The sequence below is a fragment of the Lithobates pipiens genome, unplaced genomic scaffold (genome assembly GCF_037356315.1).
Source record: "Lithobates pipiens isolate NorthernLeopardFrog02 unplaced genomic scaffold, aLitPip1_a1.2 Scaffold_30, whole genome shotgun sequence".
Taxonomy (NCBI): Eukaryota; Metazoa; Chordata; class Amphibia; order Anura; family Ranidae; genus Lithobates; species Lithobates pipiens.
Genome location: NW_027507791.1, coordinates 19813907 through 19835075, shown reverse-complemented (window position 1 = coordinate 19835075; position 21169 = coordinate 19813907). Strand labels below are relative to the sequence as shown.

Below are 21169 nucleotides of genomic sequence, written 5' to 3'. Positions count from 1 at the left end.
AGGTTGGAGGGGCAGTAAAACCACATGGTTAAGCTGTTTTTACCACCCCCAACTTCTCCCCCTTTAGCTGCAAAGGGAGCAGCTGGGGGTGTACACATGCTGCAGCTGGAGGTATAACCAGGATGAATGGGTCTGCACTGCAACTACCCCGCAACTGTGTGGATTGCACAGTGGCGGTATAGTGATTCTGCATTTACGGGCTTAAAACAGGTGGTGAGGAGGCAACATAATGCCTCTTTACCACCTTTCAAATGCCTCTGAAAAGTGATCTGTGCATGAATTGCTTTTCAGTGGAGCAGCAGTCCTGGCTGCTATCACACACAAGCCCTACAAAAGCAGTTCTGATGGTACAAGAATGGGGGGGGGGGGGGTCCGGATTAAAAGTAACATACACACATACAGACACATGCACACTCACATACAGACACAGACATGCATACATACATACAGACACATGCACACACATGCATACACATACATACAGACACATGCACACACATGCATACACATACATACAGACACATGCACACACATGCATACACATATATACAGACACATGCATACACATACATACAGACATGCACACACATACATGCACACACATACATGCACACACATACATGCACACACATACACATACATACAGACACACGCATACACATACATACAGACATTATATACAGACACATGCCGGGTACTGCACTGTAGGGGGAAGCAGAGAGCACAGCGCACACTCCCCTGCACTTTACTTTCACTTTTGAGGCTGGCGGAGCTTCTCACAGTGCCGATGTACACTTCGGCAGGGGATCGGGCTCATCTGACAGCCCTCAGCACACTGGTTGAGAGAGGCTGGTTTAGATTTAGATAGGACTTTGAATATGCCTGATATACACCAATCCATAATGTTATGCCCACTAGACATGTGCAATTCGTTTAGTTCCGAATCCGTTTGTAGCACTGACCCCCGAAGGTGTGGTAGCAATTTGGCTGCTATGCTATGCACACAGCCCACTACCTACTTTGTGCTTCCAATAAGCACCCATTTCCGTCTTAATGATATAATGCTTTCAGGTTACCTTCCAACACATTCATCCCAATGAACAGACTCAACCATCCTTCTACGTTCTCAGTTCCATGCTTCTACCCCCCCCTCTGGGGGCTCAACATCGCCTTTTATTATCTCTCAAAGAATGACAAACAGGAAGTCCTGCCCCCAACAGGCTGGACTTCCTTACTACAGAAAATGACATCACAGGAAATGACATACATTAAAGGGGAGGGCATTCACAAGAGGAAATGCACACGCCCCCTTTTAGTCAGCTTGGCACACAGACCATAGTGCTTTCAATGATGGAAACCATACAAAACCAATGAACGATGATTATAATTCCATTGATAGAAATCCTTAAAAAAAAAAAAAATATATATATATATATATATATATATATATATATATATATATATATATATATATATATATATATATATATATATACATTGTTCCAGAGAACAATGTATACTTGGATAATCCTTCATCTCTTGTGAATGGAAAGCCATCTACAGATGTGCACCGCCTATCTCCATGTGCTGATCAGACACAGGAGAGACGATGTGCACACATCCGCACACAGCCAATGCCTACAGAGAACGCATATGTCCCCAGACGATCGTCTGTACAATGTACAGGGGCCCTTTTGCTGGTGGACATACCCCCACTCCGCAAACACCTTTCTTTCCAACCCCAAGATATTATCCACTACCTAACGGATCTCAACCATCGTCAGTCTGCCCCAGTCAGCTCTAAAAGAGCGGGCTGGGGGAGAATGAACACAGGAGGACTCTTATGACAATACATATAATAAATACATCTAAAATTTCCACAACAAAGGGGTGGCTGAAATTTTTCTGGGCTTACCGATTACCTCCTCCAGCTCGTAACTCATCGTTCTTGTCTAGGGGTTCCCAGGGTTGATAGCCCAGTAACTGCAAAAACCACACTTGAATTGCTTTTTAGGGTTTTTATTTGCTTAAAAGAGTGGAACAAAACTCAGTCTCTCAGTTGGGAATAGAGGATATAAGGATGAAGTATAGCTCAGGTACTTTGGAACTGCTGACTTCAATAAAAGTCTCTCTCTATGTAATCCAGGGAATAGCCACTCGCAACTGTTGGATAAATCCTTGTTTATGGATACTAGCAGCCAACAAGTAATTTTAGCTTAGCAAATTCTCTGCCACAGACTTGGTTGAAAACTTAGATGCTCACAGGAAGGATACAATAGAGGTACCAGTATCTTACAGCCGTTCCAGCGATACCGTAAGAAATGTGGATTCAATTAGTGTCCTTAACAGCTCAGCTTCCAGGCTCTTGCCGAGCAGCCAGCCTCGTGCGTGGCTCTCTTACTGAAGAGTCCTCCCCTGGTTGCATGTAGAGTTGCTGGGCCTCTCAAAACCCGAGACGGCACCGGAACACCTTAGAATCCTCCTTCCAGTTACTGTGCATCAGACTAGCCAGTCCCGAGGCCCGGAAACGGATGGATCCACACCCCAGCCATGAGTGCCTCTGGGGGCTGGTCGGGAGGACCAGGACCATGGAGTCAGCAACAACTTCTGGACAGGAACCCAGAACCACGTGACTTCAGCCCCTTAAGTACCCTCTCCCATAATACACAGTGAGACAAAAGTGCCCACTGATTGGCTCCGAGAGAGAGATTGGTACCCAATGCGTCCAACCAGACTGCGTTCTGATGCCTCTCGCAGGTGCAAACCCCACCTATGACCAGGCAAAAGCTTGATACATCCTAGCCAAACTGATGCCAAAGCATAATCATAAAAAAAACATAAAAATTAAATTTGCATGCATAGTGCGTACTCATCAGGCGTACCGGTGCTACACATTTTTTAACTAATTTTGACAAATTCGTTCATTTTTGAATTTTTCAATTTCTGAATTTCCGGATTTTGACATCTCCAAAATTGGAAATTCGGAAATTGGAAAATTGTTCCGAAATTCAAAATTTGGAAATTTGAAAACCCAAAAATAATAATGAAAATCGAAACATTCAAAAGAATGAAAATCTGAACATTCAAAAACCCGAAAATCTGAAATAACTAATAATAAATATTAAATTATAGGTATTGTAATTATCTGAAATAACGAATACCGTGTCTAAACGTATGGAACGTAATGATCTAATAATAATAATAATAATAAAACCGTTTTCTTATTAGTATTTATTATTAATTTGTTCCGTTCCATTTGTTTACATTCGTTATTTCGCATAATACATAACTTCAGATAAATTTGTATTCGTTACATTGACAAACAGCCAAATTTGAAAGGAAATTCCAATACCTATAATTTAATAGCTATTATTACCGGTAGTTGGTTATTATTTAGAATTTTACTGATTTTCTTTTTTTTTTCAGATTTTCGAATTTCAGATTTTCCGAATTTCCGAAAAAAGCAAAAAAAACAATGAAACGAAAAATGAACAAATTTTTTGTCAGTGCACATGTCTAATGCCCACCCACCTAATATTGAGTAGGTCCCTGTTTTGCCGCCAAGGCAGCTCTAACTCGCTACGGCGTGGCTTCCACGTCTTGCATTTTTCTCGTTGAATGCAAAGCATTTTCTGATTGGATGAGGGGGAAACTGTGACATCACCACCTCTCCACCTCACGCAATTAAAGAATGCTTTACATTCATTGATAAAATGAAGAATGGGGCCCATGCTGAGTATGTGACCTCCTGTGTTCACTAAGTAACAAGGCAGTCGCTTAGAACGGGACCCAATAGACGCAGAGAAGCACTGTAGTAGTAGCAGCGGCTGCTACAGTAATTCCTTGCTTCTAGAGATATTCTACAGGTATGGAATATGTATATATGAATATAAATGTCCAAGTTGCACCAGTGTAACTAGAAAAGTTAGAAAAAAAAAAAAAAACCTGGAATTCAACTTTAAAGTACATGTAAATCCGAAGCAGCATTGGAATACTACAGGCCACCAGTGGTACACAAGGAGGTGCATTTTTCTCTGCTGTGTTAATGTTGATGCATAAATTGGTCTGGTCATCTGTTCTCTCGAGAAAAGCAATGTATACTTTCTATAGAGCCATATCTGTCTGTCTACTTGAGTTGGGTCCTAGGAGGGTGACCATACGGACAGTGCAGGAGTAGGTGTGAGAGGACAGTGCAATACAAAGGGGTCTCTGGTTTTCTGTATCAATCCTCAAATGGCATTAGCATTATACTGTAACATGGTAATGTTTCCACCCTTGCAAATGCATAACTCCCTCCATTAAGCTGAAAGAAAATCACCCCAAATGTCTGTCTACTCTTCTTATAACAATTACCTGAAACCTTTCAGAAGAGTTCACCCACTAAGCTTATGTTATTTTAATCCAAAGGGTAGAGAAAAGGTCAGAAGAAAAGTATTTTTACCTTTATAGTGGGTCATGTTGGGGGATGCGATATCCCTATAGTGGGTGTAATCAGAATATTAGAGGGGTCAGGAGAAGAATATTTTCCACCTTATGGAGAGTCATGTTGGAGATGTGATATTGTGATATCCCAATAGTGGTTATACGCAGAAAAAAGTAGAGAGAAGGTCAGGAGAAGAGTATTTTCTACCTTATGTTGGATCTTGTTGAAGCTGTGTTATTGTGATATCCCAGTAGTGGTTGTGTTGAAAAAGTGAGGGGAAAGGAGGTGTGATATCCTGGTGGTCAGTGTAATCGGAGAGGTAGCAAGGTCAGGAGATGAGAATTTTCTGCTTTTTTTGGAAGGGTTGAAGGTTTTTTTTGGAAGGGTTGAAGGGTTTTGAAGGGTTGAAGGGTGCGACTTTCCAGTTGGTGGGTGTAATCAAAAAAGTAAAGAGGAGATTGTTTTTCACCTGATGAAGGGTCATATTGGTGGGTGTATCCTGGCGGTGTTTGTAATTTTAAAGGTAAAGAGAAGGTCAGGAGAAGAGTATTTCCTACCTTATGAAGCATCTTTGAGGATGTGATATCTCAGTGGTGGGTGTAATCAAAAAGGTTGAGAAAAGGTCAAGAAAAACTTTTTCTACCTTATGGAGAGTCATGTCGGAGATATGATATCCCAGTGGTCATGTAATCAGAAAGGTAAAGAGAAGGCCAGGACCAGAGTATATTCTACCTTTATGCAGGGTGATGTCAACTGTGATATATTTGGAAGGTGGGTGCAATCAGAAAGGTAGCAAGAAGGTCAGGAGAAAATACATTTTCTACCTTTTTGGAAGGCCATGTTGAAGAGTGAGACTTTTCAGTGGTGGGTGTCAATAGAAAGGTAAAGAGGAGAGTATGTTCCACCGGATGAAGGGTCATGTTGGAGGGTATTCTATCCCAGTGGTGTTTGTAATTAGAAAGGTAGAGACAAGGTGGGAAGAAAGTCAGGAAAAAGAGTATGGAGGGCCTTTTGAAGGGTGTGAGTTCTCAGTGGTGGGTGTAATTGGAAAAGTTGAGAAGAAACTTTTTCTACCTTATGGAGGGTCATGTTGGAGGTGTGATATTCAGTGGACATGCAGTCAGAAAGGTAGAGGAAAAGCCAGGAGTAGAGTTTCTTCTACCTTACGGAGGGTCATGTTGGAGCTGTGGTATGCTTGTGGTGGGTGTAATCAGAAAGGTAGAGAGAAGGTCATAAGAAGAAATGTTCTACCTTTAGGGAGGGTCAAGTTGGAGGGTGTGATATCCCGGTGGTAATCGGAAAGGTAGAGGGAAGGCCAGGAGCAGAGTGTGTTTTACTCTATGGAGGTCGGATGTGATATCCCGGCAGTGGTATAATCAGAGAGATGGATTAAAGCTCAGAGCAAGCTATTTTGGAGAGTCTCCATTTGCATTATTTAAAAACAATACAGGGCAAGCTGATGTTCCGCATTAATCGTGTTAATTAATTTTTCTTTTCTTTGCCGTCCTAGCTTGGCACTGCACCCTGAACGTCTGCTGGTGGCTACGGGGCAAGTTGGGAAGGAGCCATACATCTGTGTGTGGGATTCATACTCCGTCCAGACCGTCTCTATACTGAAAGATGTCCACACGCATGGTATCGCCTGTCTGGCATTTGACATGGATGGGCAGGTATGCGTTTTTGTCCATAATGTCCTAAAAATTTAACATGAATGTATCTCCTGCCTCGTTTTTTTAAATAAAAACAGCTGAAAGGCATTAATTTGGCACTGACAATGTTGGCCCGGGCTGGTGCAAGGATTTTTGACACCCTAGGAGAAAACAAATTTTTCTGCTCCACCCCCTTTGTCCCGTCCGTGTATACGATGGAGGTGGTGGAGATTTTTTGCAGCGCCTCTCCACTTATTTCTTCAGCCGTGGTCCACAGGCCCGCACCTGTGCCTCTGGACCCAGCCTAAAGACAAATGGCGGTGGCACCGACTCGCTTCCTCATGGCAGCCATGGTCCTCAGGTATATAGACAGGCTTGGGTAGTATATGGACAGGCTGACTGTGTAACTGCCTGTCCGTACAAGCAGAAAGATACACTAATAATGCTTTATAGTCTCCTAGTAAAAATAATAATAAATGCACATTTTTTTACCTGCAGAAAGATCTGCATTTATTTTATTTTTTTACAAAGGTGAACTTGAACCACCACACCTCAAATCACCCCAACGCCTGTTTTTTCACACCTCAGATCACCCAAATTGCTTCATCACTCTAGTCCCCTGCACACCTTTTTGTCACTGTACCACCCTAAATGCCTGTTCCCCACTGTATCACCCCCCCCCCTCCACACCTCTGTTCCACACTGTATCCCCCCCCTCCACACCTCTGTTCCCCACTGTATCCCCCCCGCACCTCTGTTCCCACTGTATCCCCCCCGCACCTCAGTCTGTTCCCTCACTGTATCCCCCCCACACCTCTATTCCCCATTGTATCCCTCCCACACCTCTGTTCCCCACTGAATCCCCCCGCACCTCTGTTCCCCACTGTATCCCCGCCGCACCTCTGTTCCCCACTGTATCCCCCACGCACCTCTGTTCCCCACTATATCCCTCCCACACCTCTGTTGCCTATTGTATCCCTCCCACACCTCTGTTCCCCTTTGAACCCTTCCCACACCTCTGTTCCCCACTATATCCCCCCCCGCACCTCTATTCCCCACTGTATCCTCCCCGCACCTCTATTCCCCACTGTATCCCCCCCACTGTACCCCCCCTCGCACCTCTGTTCCCCACTGTATCCCCCCACACCTTTTGTTTCCCATTATATGCCTCCCACACCTCTGTTCCCCACTGTATCCCCCCCCCCCCGCACCTCCTCTTCTTGTTGCCGCTGCAAAGGGTGGCACTGTAGGCTGGGGACAGAGTGGTCCCGGAGAAAGCCGGCTGACAAAATGGGGGTGGAGATGGCAAATTGTTTCTGCACAGAGTGCGGGGATGTCTTCACAAGCGCATTTTACCCCCCCCCCCCACACACACAATTATGGTGCCTTATGGAAGGTGACGCCGGCCAGCCTTGCAGGTATTTGAAAAATCTGAATCTCCAGCAAGTGGCTGGGTATCCAGATTTTGCCACCCTCCTCCACCCTGACACCCTAGGCAGCCGCCTGACCCGCCTATTGCTAGAGCTGCACCCGATGTGTGGGCTCCCATTATGGCAGAAAGCTGATTCTAAATAAAATCTCCACCAACCCCCCCCCCCCCCCCCTTAGTGGGCTGATGTTGGTTATTATGGTATTAGCTGATGGCGGCTGTGGTGCAGCAATGTGGTCTATGGTGGTTTCGGTGATCAGCCGTTCCTCAGCATACCAAATCCTCAGCAAGACAAGACAGGACTTCTAAAAAAAAAAAAAACATAACTGTTTTTAATAAAACTGAGCAGAAACCATTTACATTCCACTTTATAGGACAGGAGGGTTCATGTGATGTCAGCTGTCGCTGGTGATTTGTCATGGGATCCATCGTCAATTGTCACTTCATCCGAAAAAGTTAAACATTTCAGCCTGTTAGTCATTAAATGCGACAAGCTTGCAATGTATTGTCTCTTCTCATTGGTGTTCTCTTCTCTCCCGCTGCCCTGGATCTGTGTCTGGACCTCAGCGCCTGGTGTCTGTGGGTCTTGACTCCAAGAACACGATCTGCGTTTGGGACTGGAGGAAAGGGAAGCTGCTGTCTATGGCCCCGGGTCACACAGACAGGGTACGTGTGTTCATTATCTACATACTATGATGGGTAGGATATTCTAGAGCAGTCCTCTGATCAGTGGCTTGGGAGTCACATGTGCCTCTCAGGTATACTGCTTGTGTCACACTCTCAAAGAGCACTCAGTGTCTGAACTGCATTATGGAGTTCTCCTATTTCTGCCGCTAATTTTCTCTGTAAGTTGGCTGCAATTTACAGTGCCTTGAAAAAGTATTCATACCCCTTGACATTTTCCACATTTTGCCATGTTACAACAAAAAAAAGTAAATGTATTTTATTGGGATTTTATGTGATAGACCAATACAAAGTGGCACATAATTGTGAAGTGGAAGGAAAATGATAAATGGTTTTCAACATTTCTTACAAATAAATATGTGAAAAGTGTGGGGTACATTTGTATGGCGCCCCACTGAGTCAATACTTTGTAGAACCACCTTTCACTGCAATTACAGCTTCAAGTCTTTTTGGGGATGTCTCTACCAGCTTTGCACATCTAGAGAGGGACATTTTTGCTCATTCTTCTTTGCAAAATATCTCAAGCTCTGTCAGATTGGATGGAGAGCTTCTGTGAACAGCAATTTTCAAGTCTTGCCACAGATTCTCAATGTGATTTAGGTCTGGACTGTGACTGGGCCATTCTAACACATGAATATGCTTTGATCTAAACCATTCCATTGTAGCTCTGGCTGTATGTTTAGGGTCGTTGTCCTGCTGGAAGGTGAACCTCCGCCCCAGTCTCAAGTCTTTTGCAGACTCTAACGGGTTTTCTTCTAAGATTGCCCTGTATTTGGCTCCATCCATCTTCCCATCATCTCTGACCAGTTTCCCTGTCCCTGCTGAAGAAAAGCATCCCCACCACATGATGCTGCCACCACCATGTTTCACGGTGGGGATGGTGTGTTCAGGGTTGTGTGCAGTGTTGGTTTTCCGCCATACATAGCATTTTTGTTTTAGGCCAAAAATTTCTATTTTGGTCACATCTGACCAGAGCACCTTCTTCCACATGTTTGCTGTGTCCCCCACATGGCTTCTCACAAATTGCAAACAGGACTTCTTATGACTTTCTTTCACCAATGGCTTTTTCTTGTCACTCTTCCATAAGGTCAGATTTGTGGAGAGCACGACTAATAGTTGTCCTGTGGACAGATTCTCCCACCTGAGCTTCTCTGCAGCTCCTCCAGAGTTACCATGGGCCTCTTGGCTGCTTCTCTGATGAATGTTCTCCTTGCCCGGCCGGTCAGTTTAGGTGGACGGCCATGTCTTGGTAGGTTTGTAGTTGTGCCATATCCTTTCCATTTTCAGATGATGGATTGAGCAGTGCTCTTTGAGATGTTCAAAGCTTGGGATATTTTTTTATAACCTAACCCTGCTTTAAACTTCTCCACAACTTTATCCCTGACCTGTCTGGTGTGTTCCTTGGTCTTCATGATTCTGTTTGTTCACAAAGGTTCTCTATAAAACCTCTGAGGGCTTCACAGAACAGCTGTATTTATACTGACATTAAATAACACACAGGTGGGCTCTATTTACTAATTAGGTGACTTCTGAAGGCAATTGTTCCACTTGATTTTAGTTAGGGGTATCAGGCTCGGTTCACACTTGTGTGATGCGGGAATCCTGCAAATCCATTGCAGTTGCCGCATCGCACCCGACTCGCATGGCAATTCACACTGTGATATGCGAACTGCTGGGATTGTCAATACAATGTTAATGACACCCCCATTTCAGCTCGCATATCGCACTACGAACTGACAGGTTGGAGATGAATTGGATCCCATGAGTGTGAACACCCATGATATCCGATTCTGGTGTGGATCAAAAAAGGGTCCTGTGTGAGTTTGATCCGAATGTGATATCTTGCTGACATCATCGCCCTGCCTCGAGTAATGCCGAACCTGCCCCCAGACAGCCACCCGCAGCTCCCTGATGGCAACAGATTTGTGTGATTATCTTGGTTTCTTGGGGAGCCACAGTCCGGTCTGAATATTGTGTCCGGGTATCAGTTTTCCCGAAACCCGGTCACATGATCTAAAACCCAGACTGTCCGGGTGAATCCTGGACAGGTGGCAACCCTAATTAGAAGCCCTGCTGTTAAGGTTGCCATCCTATCACAGGAAGTAGGAATGAGCTAAAGAATGTTCAGTTCTCAATCTGAACCCATCTGAATGATCCTGCCAGAAAGCTGTCATCTGTTCTGTGCCTTGTATAAGTGGCCAAAGCTTTCCTTGCCCTGGTAGCCACATGTATACAAGGGGTGGGTATATGTACAGCTACAGGGCAGGAAATACCTCAGCTGCTTTTGGATTGGCCAGGTACAGCGACAGCTTCCCGGTGACCGAGTTATAAACACACCTGAGCTCATTCCTAACAGGAATCACAAAAAAAAAAAAAACATTGGAAGATCATCTGAACATACCCAGGCTCATCTCTAATCAACAGGTATATGTTAGCAATTTTCCAAACAAATACATTAAAAAACAACGTCCATTGTATATGTAAAGTGGTATGAAACGCAAAAGCGAACATACATTAAATCACAGCTTACCGATTCTTAGATGTGATGGCTGCATTCGTTTTGTTTTTTTATGTATTTTTTCTTTGTATTTGTGATCCAGCCAGTAAGTCTCTTTTTTTTTTTTTTTAAAGAACAAGCTGTCCCCCCCCCCCCCCCCCCCAAATAAAACCAAAAAAACAGTTTGCTGTGTTCACACCTATGCGTGCTGCGATTGATGCGCTTTTTTTTCTTCTGGCGTGCTGTGTGTTTTTGGACACGCGTTTTTGATGCGTTTTGTGTTATTAGGAAGTTTTTTGTTAGGAGGATGTTTCGTTGTTTTGCGGGGGGAAAAACGCAAAAGGCAGCAGAAACGCATCAAAAGCTGCTTCCTGGGGTCTTCCAGGTTTACTGGAGCCGTCGGTAAACCTGGAAGCGATCTGGTCCGATGAGTGGTTGGGCAGGAAGCCAACTGAGGGCAAGATGGCCCCCACTTGGCTCTATGCCCTTGGAGGACTGGAGCGACGCCTGACATCACTTATGTCTCGCGGGCTTAAAGGGATGATTTTTTTTTTTTTTATTAATTTTTTCCCCTCAAAGACAAAATTACTTTTTTTTTTTTTTTTTTTTTTTTTTTTTTTAAGTAAATGAGAGATCTGGGGTCTCTTTAACCCCAGAGGGCCTGTCATTCTTATTTGTTGCGTGTGCAATTTTAAAGCGTGATATGTTAGTCTATTTACTCAGCATAGCATCATCTTTCACAATATAAAATATAAATTGAACTTTGGGCAAATACAGCGTGACATAAAATATTACAACAATCCTCACAACTGGGTGGGCTCAGGGTGCAGTGCTGTACGCCCTGAGCCCACCCTTTTTGAAGCCAATTAGAGCCTCTGGCTCTAATCATTTGCTTAAAAATAAAATTACATTTGAATCCATACGCCCGGCCCCTTTGCATGTAGATTAGGGGCCGGGTGCATGGATTAGGGAGCGGCGCCCCTGTGCCCCGTACGGACGGGCTGCAGCTGGTGTGAACCTAGGCTTACTTCTTATAAAATGTGAGCTGGGATTTGGCTTCAGTTCGTTAGTTTCTCTAAATTAAATCTAAGGAGAGGTTCACACCTATGCGAATTGGATGCAGCCGCATCCAATTCCCATAGCAGGAGAATGTGACCGGCTTTCTATGGAGCCGGTTCACATACCTCCGCAGCAGGTCCGGTGAGTTTTTGCAGGAAAAACGTGTGCCTTTTTTGGTCCATTTCGGGTCTGAATTCAGCCCAAAATTCGAGCTGAAATCAGACCTAAAATGGTGAACCAAGACGCACCGGACCCCCTACTGTGTGACGGATCCGTCTTAGGTGGGAACCCAGCCTTATACATCTATATTGACTTCTATACAACCACCCTGTGGGATTTTCCCCACTCAATCAGCACTGCAGGCTATAGTCTGCAGTGCTGATCAGTGTACTCTGAAGGTGGGCGAAGTCTCCCTCCGCTGTCAGAATACAGTTGCTCAGTGGAAGGATTCCACCTCTACACCTCAACTGTATGGATAGGGGAATAAGATCATTTTTTTTTTCCTCGTTCAACTGACTCGTCTATTGCCTTATTGGCCAGATTGGCAGATAAAAACAGAAGGGAAAAAAATGAAAATGAATGCAGCCACCACTACTAATGATTGGTAAGCTGCAATATATTGCATTTTTTGTTTTTAAGGTTAACCACTTGCCAACCACAATACGTGTGTGTGTGTAATATATATAATGTGTGTGTATATAACATGCACTTTTTCACCCTGCAAATAGCGTGTGTGTTATACGCCAATACTTCCATTTTAGCTGGCTCGGAGGAGACAGGGAGGGAGGCGGGATGAGCGATGTCAGATTGCATACAGTGAGAATATCCTGTTTACTTGGCAGCCTCTGTAATAGGAAGTCCCGTCTCCTGGGCCCCCATTGGACCACTGTTCTGTCTATCATAGGAGATTCTCACTGTATGTAATCTGTCGGCGCTCGTCCCACAGCCCCTCCCTGTCCCCTCTAGGGTGCAGATGAGCATGGATCAGGCTGCGCTGATGGCAATGCTGAGGCTGCTCGATTGATGGCAATGGTGAGGCTGCTCGATTGATGGCAATGGTGAGGCTGCTCGATTGATGGCAATGGTGAGGCTGCTCGATTGATGGCAATGGGTGAGGCTGCTCCATTGATGGCAATGGTGAGGCTGTTGCATTGAGGCTGCATTGATGTAGACTGATAAAGCTGCATCGATGTCACTTGTGAGGCTGCAGGTAGGCATTGATCAGGCTGCATTGATGGCAATGGTAAGGCTGCAGATGGGCAATGACCCTTATTTTGCTTCAAAGTTCCTTATTTAAAATGTAAGTTTCTCTTACGTTCACTGACTGACACAGCTCCTTTATTTAGACCATTGAGCTGTTACGCCACCTTCAGAAGAGGAGTAGGCAGAACATGTTAACATGTACAAAAAAAACAGAACTTTCTAGTTCCGCCCAAGGGGCGGTCCCTTCAGTAACAACCCCCCAGCCTGCATACTACAGCCTCAGTTTTTTTTCTGCCTAGTGAAGGAGATGGACCTAGGAACCCTGCGGGACCATCGGTCCCTGGATTTTTTCTTTAGAAGTTTGCCTTTTGCACAAGAATAAGATCCTGTGATCTGCTATCAACAGCCGGCTGGGTTACAGGCTGGATACCCTTATCCTTGTAGTCTCCCCAGCCTGGCCAGGGAGCGTGTGCAGACCAGAGCTCCGTGCTGGGTCAGCCACGACAGGCTCCAGGGACGGCTGGTGAGTGCAATGCTCCGGCGCACACATATGACCGGGCTACTGATGTCTGCGTCACAGTGTGCCATGGCCAGCAGCCACCCCGTACTGATCGGAGAGTGGGTCTGTGATGGAATGTCCCCAGCTCTTCCGAAATGGTAAGTACAGCTCTCCCTGCCTCGGTGGGGCTGAGCAGCTGGGCATTCCCTGGGAGGTCGATTCGGAGGTCCCTCTCCTCCCTCTCTGCTCTCCCTGTCTTCCCTCCCCCCGTGGGGGATGCTGCATGGGCGCTGAGCGGTGTGTGCCACATAGACAGGGGCTCCCTGGGGGGGCTGCGCTGGGTGGCTGTTAGGGTGAACACATTTCCAAACTGCCATTCAGGGAAGCCCCCCCGCCCCCAAAAAGATGATTTTTGGCATATTTGTTTGCCGATTTTTGGGGCAGGGGCAAGATCAAAAGTGGGCCCTAGGCATTAAGGACAACAACAATATGGCGCGCAAAGCGTGTCGTGGTGAACCGTGGACATGTCTTAAATTGCGCTAAATATTGGCTTAAAGGGGGTGTTGTTGAAGAGGGTCTGAGATGACTTATATAGTGGAGAATATGGTAATGTTAAATAGGGAATGCAGAGTGTATGGTGGTGAGTAGTATGTACAGGAGAGTAGTGCGGAGTGTATGGTGGGGGGGTGTAATATGTACAGGAGAGTAGTGCGGAGTGTATGGCGGGGGGTAATATGTACAGGAGAGGAGTGCGAAGTGTATGGTGGGAGGTAATATGTACAGGAGAGGAGTGCGAAGTGTATGGTGGGGGGTAATATGTACAGGAGAGGAGTGCGGCATGTATGGCGGGGGTAATATGTACAGGAGAGCAGTGCGGAGTGTATGGCCGGGGGGGTGTAATTTGTACAGGAGAGTAGTGCAGAGTGTATGGCGGGGGGTAATATGTACAGGAGAGGAGTGCGAAGTGTATGGTGGGGGGTAATATGTACAGGAGAGGAGTGTATGGCGTGTGGGTAATATGTACAGGAGAGGAGTGCGTCATGTATGGCGGGGGTAATATGTACAGGAGAGGAGTGGGGAGTGTATGGCGTGTGGGTAATATGTACAGGAGAGGAGTGTGGAGTGTATGGCGGGGGTGGAGAGAGGAGGAAGAGGAGTGCAATACCACCTCCTGATAGTCTGTCAGCCACTGCTATACCACCTTGGTGGTTGGGCACTCCAAAGGCATTAAGGGGGCACCCTGGAGGTTGTAAGGGGGCACTCTGGCGGTACTAACTTAGAGCCCCCTTATATCCTCCGGGGTGCCCCCTTAGTGCCCCCTTACATCCTCCTTCAGAGTGCCCCCTTACATCCTCCTCCAGAATTGCCCTGAATCTTTCCCAGGATTCCATACGGTACAATTGTCCCCTCAATAGCAGCCAGTTTGTCTTTGAAGGTGGGGAAGGGGGCAAGTTGTCAAAGAAGAATACTTGCAGTGATTTGGGGGGATAAGAGCAGGGCTCAAGTCCTGCGGGAACGTGTGGGAACGGCGTCCCTGCACTTTTTTCACAGCAGGAATGCCATTCCCTTTGCAGGACTAGAGCCGCCCGAGGCTCTAGCACAGGCATCGCTAAATGGTGGGCCAAGTCACGTTAATGATCTGTGCGGCCCCGCTGCAGTCATGCCATTTAAGATTTGCTTTTTTGTCTTCAGCTGCCGCTGCTTGCTGGCTCTATTGTCTTCAGAGCTGACATCGTTATGAAGGACGGAGGGGGAAAGTATCAGAAACTGAAAGGAATGAGGAGGGGTGATATAAAAGGGAGGCAGGGCAGGAATGTGAAGCGGGGTTCTACAAAGGGGGTGAGGACAGGAATGTAAAGGGGGGTGCCATAAAGGGGCTGAGGACAGGTTTAAATGTTAAAACTGGCTACTTCTCCTGTAGTATGTCGCATTCCCAGTCTGGTCCTCTCCTGTAGTATGTTGCATTCCCAGTCTGGTCATCTCCTGTAGTCGCATTTGCAGTCTGGTCATCTCCTGCAGTCGCATTTGCAGTCTGGTCCTCTCCTGTAGTATGTCGCATTCCCAGTCTGGTCATCTCCTGTAGTCGCATTCGCAGTCTGGTCATCTCCTGTAGTTGCATTCACAGTCTGGTCATCTCCTGTAGTATGTGGCATTCGCAGTCTGGTCATCTCCTGTAGTATGTCGCATTCACAGTCTGGTCATCTCCTGTAGTATGTCGCATTCACAGTCTGGTCATCTCCTGTAGTATGTCGCATTCTCAGTCTGGTCATCTCCTGTAGTGTGTCGCATTCACAGTCTGGTCATCTCCTGTACTATGTCGCATTCGCAGTCTGTTCATCTCCTGTAGTCACATTCACAGTCTGTTCATCTCCTGTAGTATGTCGCATTCACAGTCTGGTCATCTACTGTAGTCGCATTTGCAGTCTGTTCGTCTCCTGTAGTATGTCGCATTTGCAGTCTGGTCATCTCCTGTAGTATGTCGCATTTGCAGTCTGTTCATCTCCTGTAGTATGTCGCATTCGCAGTCTGGTCATCTCCTGTAGTATGTCGCATTCGCAGTCTGTTCATCTCCTGTAGTATGTCGCATTTGCAGTCTGGTCATCTCCTGTAGTATGTCGCTTTCGCAGTCTGGTCATCTCCTGTAGTATGTCGCATTCGCAGTCTGGTCATCTCCTGTAGTATGTCGCATTCACAGTCTGTTCATCTCCTGTAGTCACATTCACAGTCTGGTCATCTCCTGTAGTCACATTCACAGTCTGGTCATCTCCTGTAGTATGTCGCATTCACAGTCTGGTCATCTCCTGTAGTATGTCGCATTCACAGTCTGGTCATCTCCTGTAGTATGTCGCATTCACAGTCTGGTCATCTCCTGTAGTATGTCGCATTCACAGTCTGGTCATCTCCTGTAGTATGTCGCATTTGCAGTCTGTTCATCTCCTGTAGTATGTCGCATTTGCAGTCTGGTCATCTCCTGTAGTATGTCGCATTCGCAGTCTGGTCATCTCCTGTAGTATGTCGCATTCGCAGTCTGGTCATCTCCTGTAGTATGTCGCATTCACAGTCTGGTCATCTCCTGTAGTATGTCGCATTTGCAGTCTGTTCATCTCCTGTTGTATGTCGCATTTGCAGTCTGTTCATCTCCTGTAGTATGTCGCATTCGCAGTCTGGTCATCTCCTGTAGTATGTCGCATTCGCAGTCTGGTCATCTCCTGTAGTATGTCGCATTCACAGTCTGGTCATCTCCTGTAGTATGTCGCATTTGCAGTCTGTTCATCTCCTGTTGTATGTCGCATTTGCAGTCTGTTCATCTCCTGTAGTATGTCGCATTCGCAGTCTGGTCATCTCCTGTAGTATGTCGCATTCGCAGTCTGGTCATCTCCTGTAGTATGTCGCATTTGCAGTCTGTTCATCTCCTGTAGTATGTTGCATTCGCAGTCTGGTCATCTCCTGTAGTATGTCACATTCGCAGTCTGGTCATCTCCTGTAGTATGTCGCATTTGCAGTCTGTTCATCTCCTGTAGTATGTCGCATTTGCAGTCTGGTCATCTCCTGTAGTATGTTGCATTCGCAGTCTGGTCATCTCCTGTAGTATGTCGCATTTGCAGTCTGTTCATCTCCTGTAGTATGTCGCATTTGCAATCTGTTCATCTCCTGTAGTATGTCGCATTTGCAGTCTGGTCCTCTCCTGTAGTCGCATTCACAGTCTGGTCATCTCCTGTAGTCACATTCACAGTCTGGTCATCTCCTGTAGTCACATTTGCAGTCTGTTCAGCTCCTGTAGTATGTCGCATTCACAGTCTGTTCAGCTCCTGTAGTATGTCGCATTCACAGTCTGTTCAGCTCCTGTAGTATGTCGCATTCACAGTCTGGTCATCTCCTGTAGTATGTCGCATTCACAGTCTGGTCATCTCCTGTAGTATGTCGCATTCGCAGTCTGTTCATCTCCTGTAGTATGTCGCATTCGCAGTCTGTTCATCTCCTGTAGTATGTCGCATTCGCAGTCTGTTCATCTCCTGTAGTATGTCGCATTTGCAGTCTGGTCATCTCCTGTAGTATGTCGCATTCGCAGTCTGGTCATCTCCTGTAGTATGTCGCATTCACAGTCTGGTCATCTCCTGTAGTATGTCGCATTTGCAGTCTGTTCATCTCCTGTTGTATGTCGCATTTGCAGTCTGTTCATCTCCTGTAGTATGTCGCATTCGCAGTCTGGTCATCTCCTGTAGTATGTCGCATTTGCAGTCTGTTCATCTCCTGTAGTATGTCGCATTCGCAGTCTGGTCATCTCCTGTAGTATGTCACATTCGCAGTCTGGTCATCTCCTGTAGTATGTCGCATTTGCAGTCTGTTCATCTCCTGTAGTATGTCGCATTTGCAGTCTGGTCATCTCCTGTAGTATGTCGCATTCGCAGTCTGGTCATCTCCTGTAGTATGTCGCATTTGCAGTCTGGTCATCTCCTGTAGTATGTCGCATTTGCAGTCTGGTCATCTCCTGTAGTATGTCGCATTTGCAATCTGTTCATCTCCTGTAGTATGTCGCATTTGCAGTCTGGTCCTCTCCTGTAGTCGCATTCACAGTCTGGTCATCTCCTGTAGTCACATTCACAGTCTGTTCAGCTCCTGTAGTATGTTGCATTCACAGTCTGGTCATCTCCTGTAGTATGTCGCATTCACAGTCTGGTCATCTCCTGTAGTATGTCGCATTCGCAGTCTGGTCATCTCCTGTAGCATGTCGCATTTGCAGTCCCTGTATTTTCTGTGAAATATATATGCATATGAGAGTATAATTTTTTTTTTTTTTTTTGGTGGGGGAGGGGATCTTGGGTGGGAGTTCCCACACTTTTTTTTTCCCCAGGACCCCTGGATAAGAGCATGCTGTATGTGCTAGGGGGGGCACACTTTGGAAGGGGAGAGAAAATGTGCAGCGGGGGGGGGGGGGGGGTTGAATAAAAAGTCTGACCCCCCCAGCACAATTTCTCTCCCCTCCTAAAGTACCTCCTAGCACATACAGCATGCTCTTAGCCTCAAGCATTACTATTCTGTACAGTCCTCAGATCAGCACGTCCCATCCTGTTGTGTCCATTCTCCTCCCCCTCCTTCTCCTGTCTGTGACATCGGAGCCGAGGAATAGGGGGAATTCAGTCCATGTGTCAGTGTGAGGTGGGCAGGAGGGGGGAGGAAGGGAGAGATGCCATGCAGTACACACTGTAATCGCAGCGTCTGGGAACAGAAACACCCCACACAAGCTGCAAGCCAGTCACTGGAGCCAAGTGCGGAGGTGGAAGAACCAGCAGTGATTCCCAGCAGCAATAGTGCGGAGGAGGAGGATGTGAAATTCTCTTCCGCTTTCAATGCTGGGCAGTGACGTCACTGGTTGCCAGACGCAAGGCGGCTATAGCAACCAGTGATCAGGAGGAGGTGGAGGCGGAGCTAGAGCCAGCGCTATGGCGGCTCGGCCCACCCCTGTTCCCAGATTGTCAGTTTCATTCTGGGACACTGTATTGTCCCGGAATAAAGGTGCCCCAGACTGGGGACAAAGATGTAAATTACAGGATAATCCCGGGCAATCTGGGACACGTGGGCACTCTCGTGGCTGTGTCCTGGGTGTCTGTTGTCTCTCCCCTGGGTGTTTGGAGGTCTGTTCATGCTGATCGCTGTAGCGCTGTCTGCCACCATTTTTTCTGCCTTTTTTCACTGTCCTTCTCTGTATACAGTTGTTTGGTGCCCATGTTTGATGTGACCAGGGAGAAGCATGGTCAGGAACCATTTTACTGTAGTTTGGCGGCCATTTTCCCTGTGATTATGTCCTTTATACTGGACGCTCGGTGGCCATTTTGTTGTACCCCAGCGCGTTTTTTATGCCCTGCGCTGTTCCCTGAGGCTCAGAACAGCGTGGTTTCCTCTCAGACACCTGGGAGTTGACACAGGGCACAGGCTCACCTAGCTGGATGGCGCAGAAACTCGGTCAGGGTGGTGAGTCCTGCGGTGGGGGCCCCTCAGCCTGCAGCAGTTAGGAGGGTAGGACCATTCACTGTCCTAAGTCCCACACAGGTGGCAGACAGGGTGGGTCAGCATGGCTTCAGAAACTGGTGTTTCTTCCCCCAAACTCCAGACAATTGTAACCGGTTCGCCTGCAGACAGTGGAGTGCCTCTGGACTCTTTGTCGGGGAGAGCTCTGACGCAGACTCGGGCCCCGCTGAGGCTGGTGGCTCCTGCTCTGTCGTTTCAGATGACGCTGACCAGGACCTATTGGACAGTGAGGATGAGTCCCTGTCTGGGTCCGTGCGCGACAAAGTGCTAGTTGGAGCACTTATCACAGCTGTGCGTGATACCATGAAGATTCAGGATACAGCAGATTCCATTGCTGAGGTAGCTGTCCCTTTTGGGTCCTGTAAGCCAACCCGTACACCTATGTTACTTATTTCGATAAGTTCATATACAAGGAATCGGGTAGACCACAACGGACCTTTTCGGTCCCAAAATATATGGCGGTGCGTTACCCCTTTGAGGAGAGCCTCCGGTCGTGGACCCCCCAGTATCCAGGTTAAACAAAGTAACCATGATCCCGGTAGAGGGGACTCCTACATTTAAGGATCCCACGGACAGGAAGGCAGAGGCAGTGGCTCGTTCTTTGTTAATGGTTGTGGGGTCAGCAATGCAGCCAGTGCCCGAGTGGGCAAAATGTTTGCACCGCGAATTGGGGGAGCAACAGGCTTCTCCTGTCTGCGTGGAACTAGCAGACCAGTTAGTGCAAGGCCTTAAGTACGTATGTGACGCAGCCTTGGATACCCTCCCTCTGTTGTCCAGGGCTTCAGTGTCAGCAGTGGTGCTGAGGTGCTTGATTTGGCTAAAATGACGATCGGCTGACCAGGTATCTAAAAAAGCCCTGATGGATCTACCCTTCCTTGGTGAACAGCTCTTTGGAGCCTCGTTGGATGACATCATTAAGAATGCCACCCGTGGGAAGAGTACCTTACTCCCACAGACCAGGAAGGCTAGAGAGCCACGCCGTAGGCAAGGGCCCTCATTTTCCACTCACAAAACAGCTTTTTCGTCCCCCCAGGGCTTGGGCTAAATGCTCCCAGCCCGACAGGACAACCTCTGAGGGACAAAAGCGTCCCTGGAGCTATAAGCCTAACAAGCCTGCAAGCAAGAGTGCTACCGCATGAAGGTTTGCCCCCACCAATCTCACGGGTGGGGGGTCACCTTCGGGAGTTCGCACTGGGCTGCAAACTAATTTCCTCTGGCTACAAGATAGAGTTCCTCTCTTGGCCACCAAACAGCTTCTTTCCCTCCAACATACCTGTACTACTGGCTCGCCGGGAGGCCCTCATGGGGGGCGGTAAGGGACCTGCTGAGTCACTGGGGGATCATACCTGTTCTGGAGCCGGAAAGATTCCAGGGGTTATACTCCAATCTGTTTATAGTCCCCAAAAAGGAAGGGGTACGTCCAATCTTGGACCTAAAAGCCCTCAATTGCTTTGTGAAAATACAGAGGTTCAGAATGGAATCAGTTCGCTCAGTAGTCGCTGCACTTCATCTAGGGGAATTCCTGGTATCCTTGGACATCCAGGATGTGTACCTGCGCATACCCATATGCCTACGGCATCAGAAGTTTCTGCGATTTGCAGTTGGGGACACCCATTACCAGTTTGTGGCTCTCCCCTTTGTCTTGGCATCAGCCCCCTGATTCTTTACTAAGGTATTGGCTCCAATTCTAGCATTGCTG

At 47.0% G+C, this 21169-nt stretch overlaps 1 protein-coding gene across 1 annotated transcript in view; it reads left to right on the top strand.

Moving 5' to 3' along the window:
* Nucleotides 1–21169, top strand: part of EML5 (EMAP like 5) — a gene marked incomplete in the record, with an annotated part of 273075 nt that overhangs the window by 86140 nt on the left and 165766 nt on the right. The window contains 2 exon segments of the mRNA XM_077463736.1: nt 5934–6093; nt 8069–8167. Coding sequence (XP_077319862.1) covers nt 5934–6093; nt 8069–8167 — 259 coding nt within the window.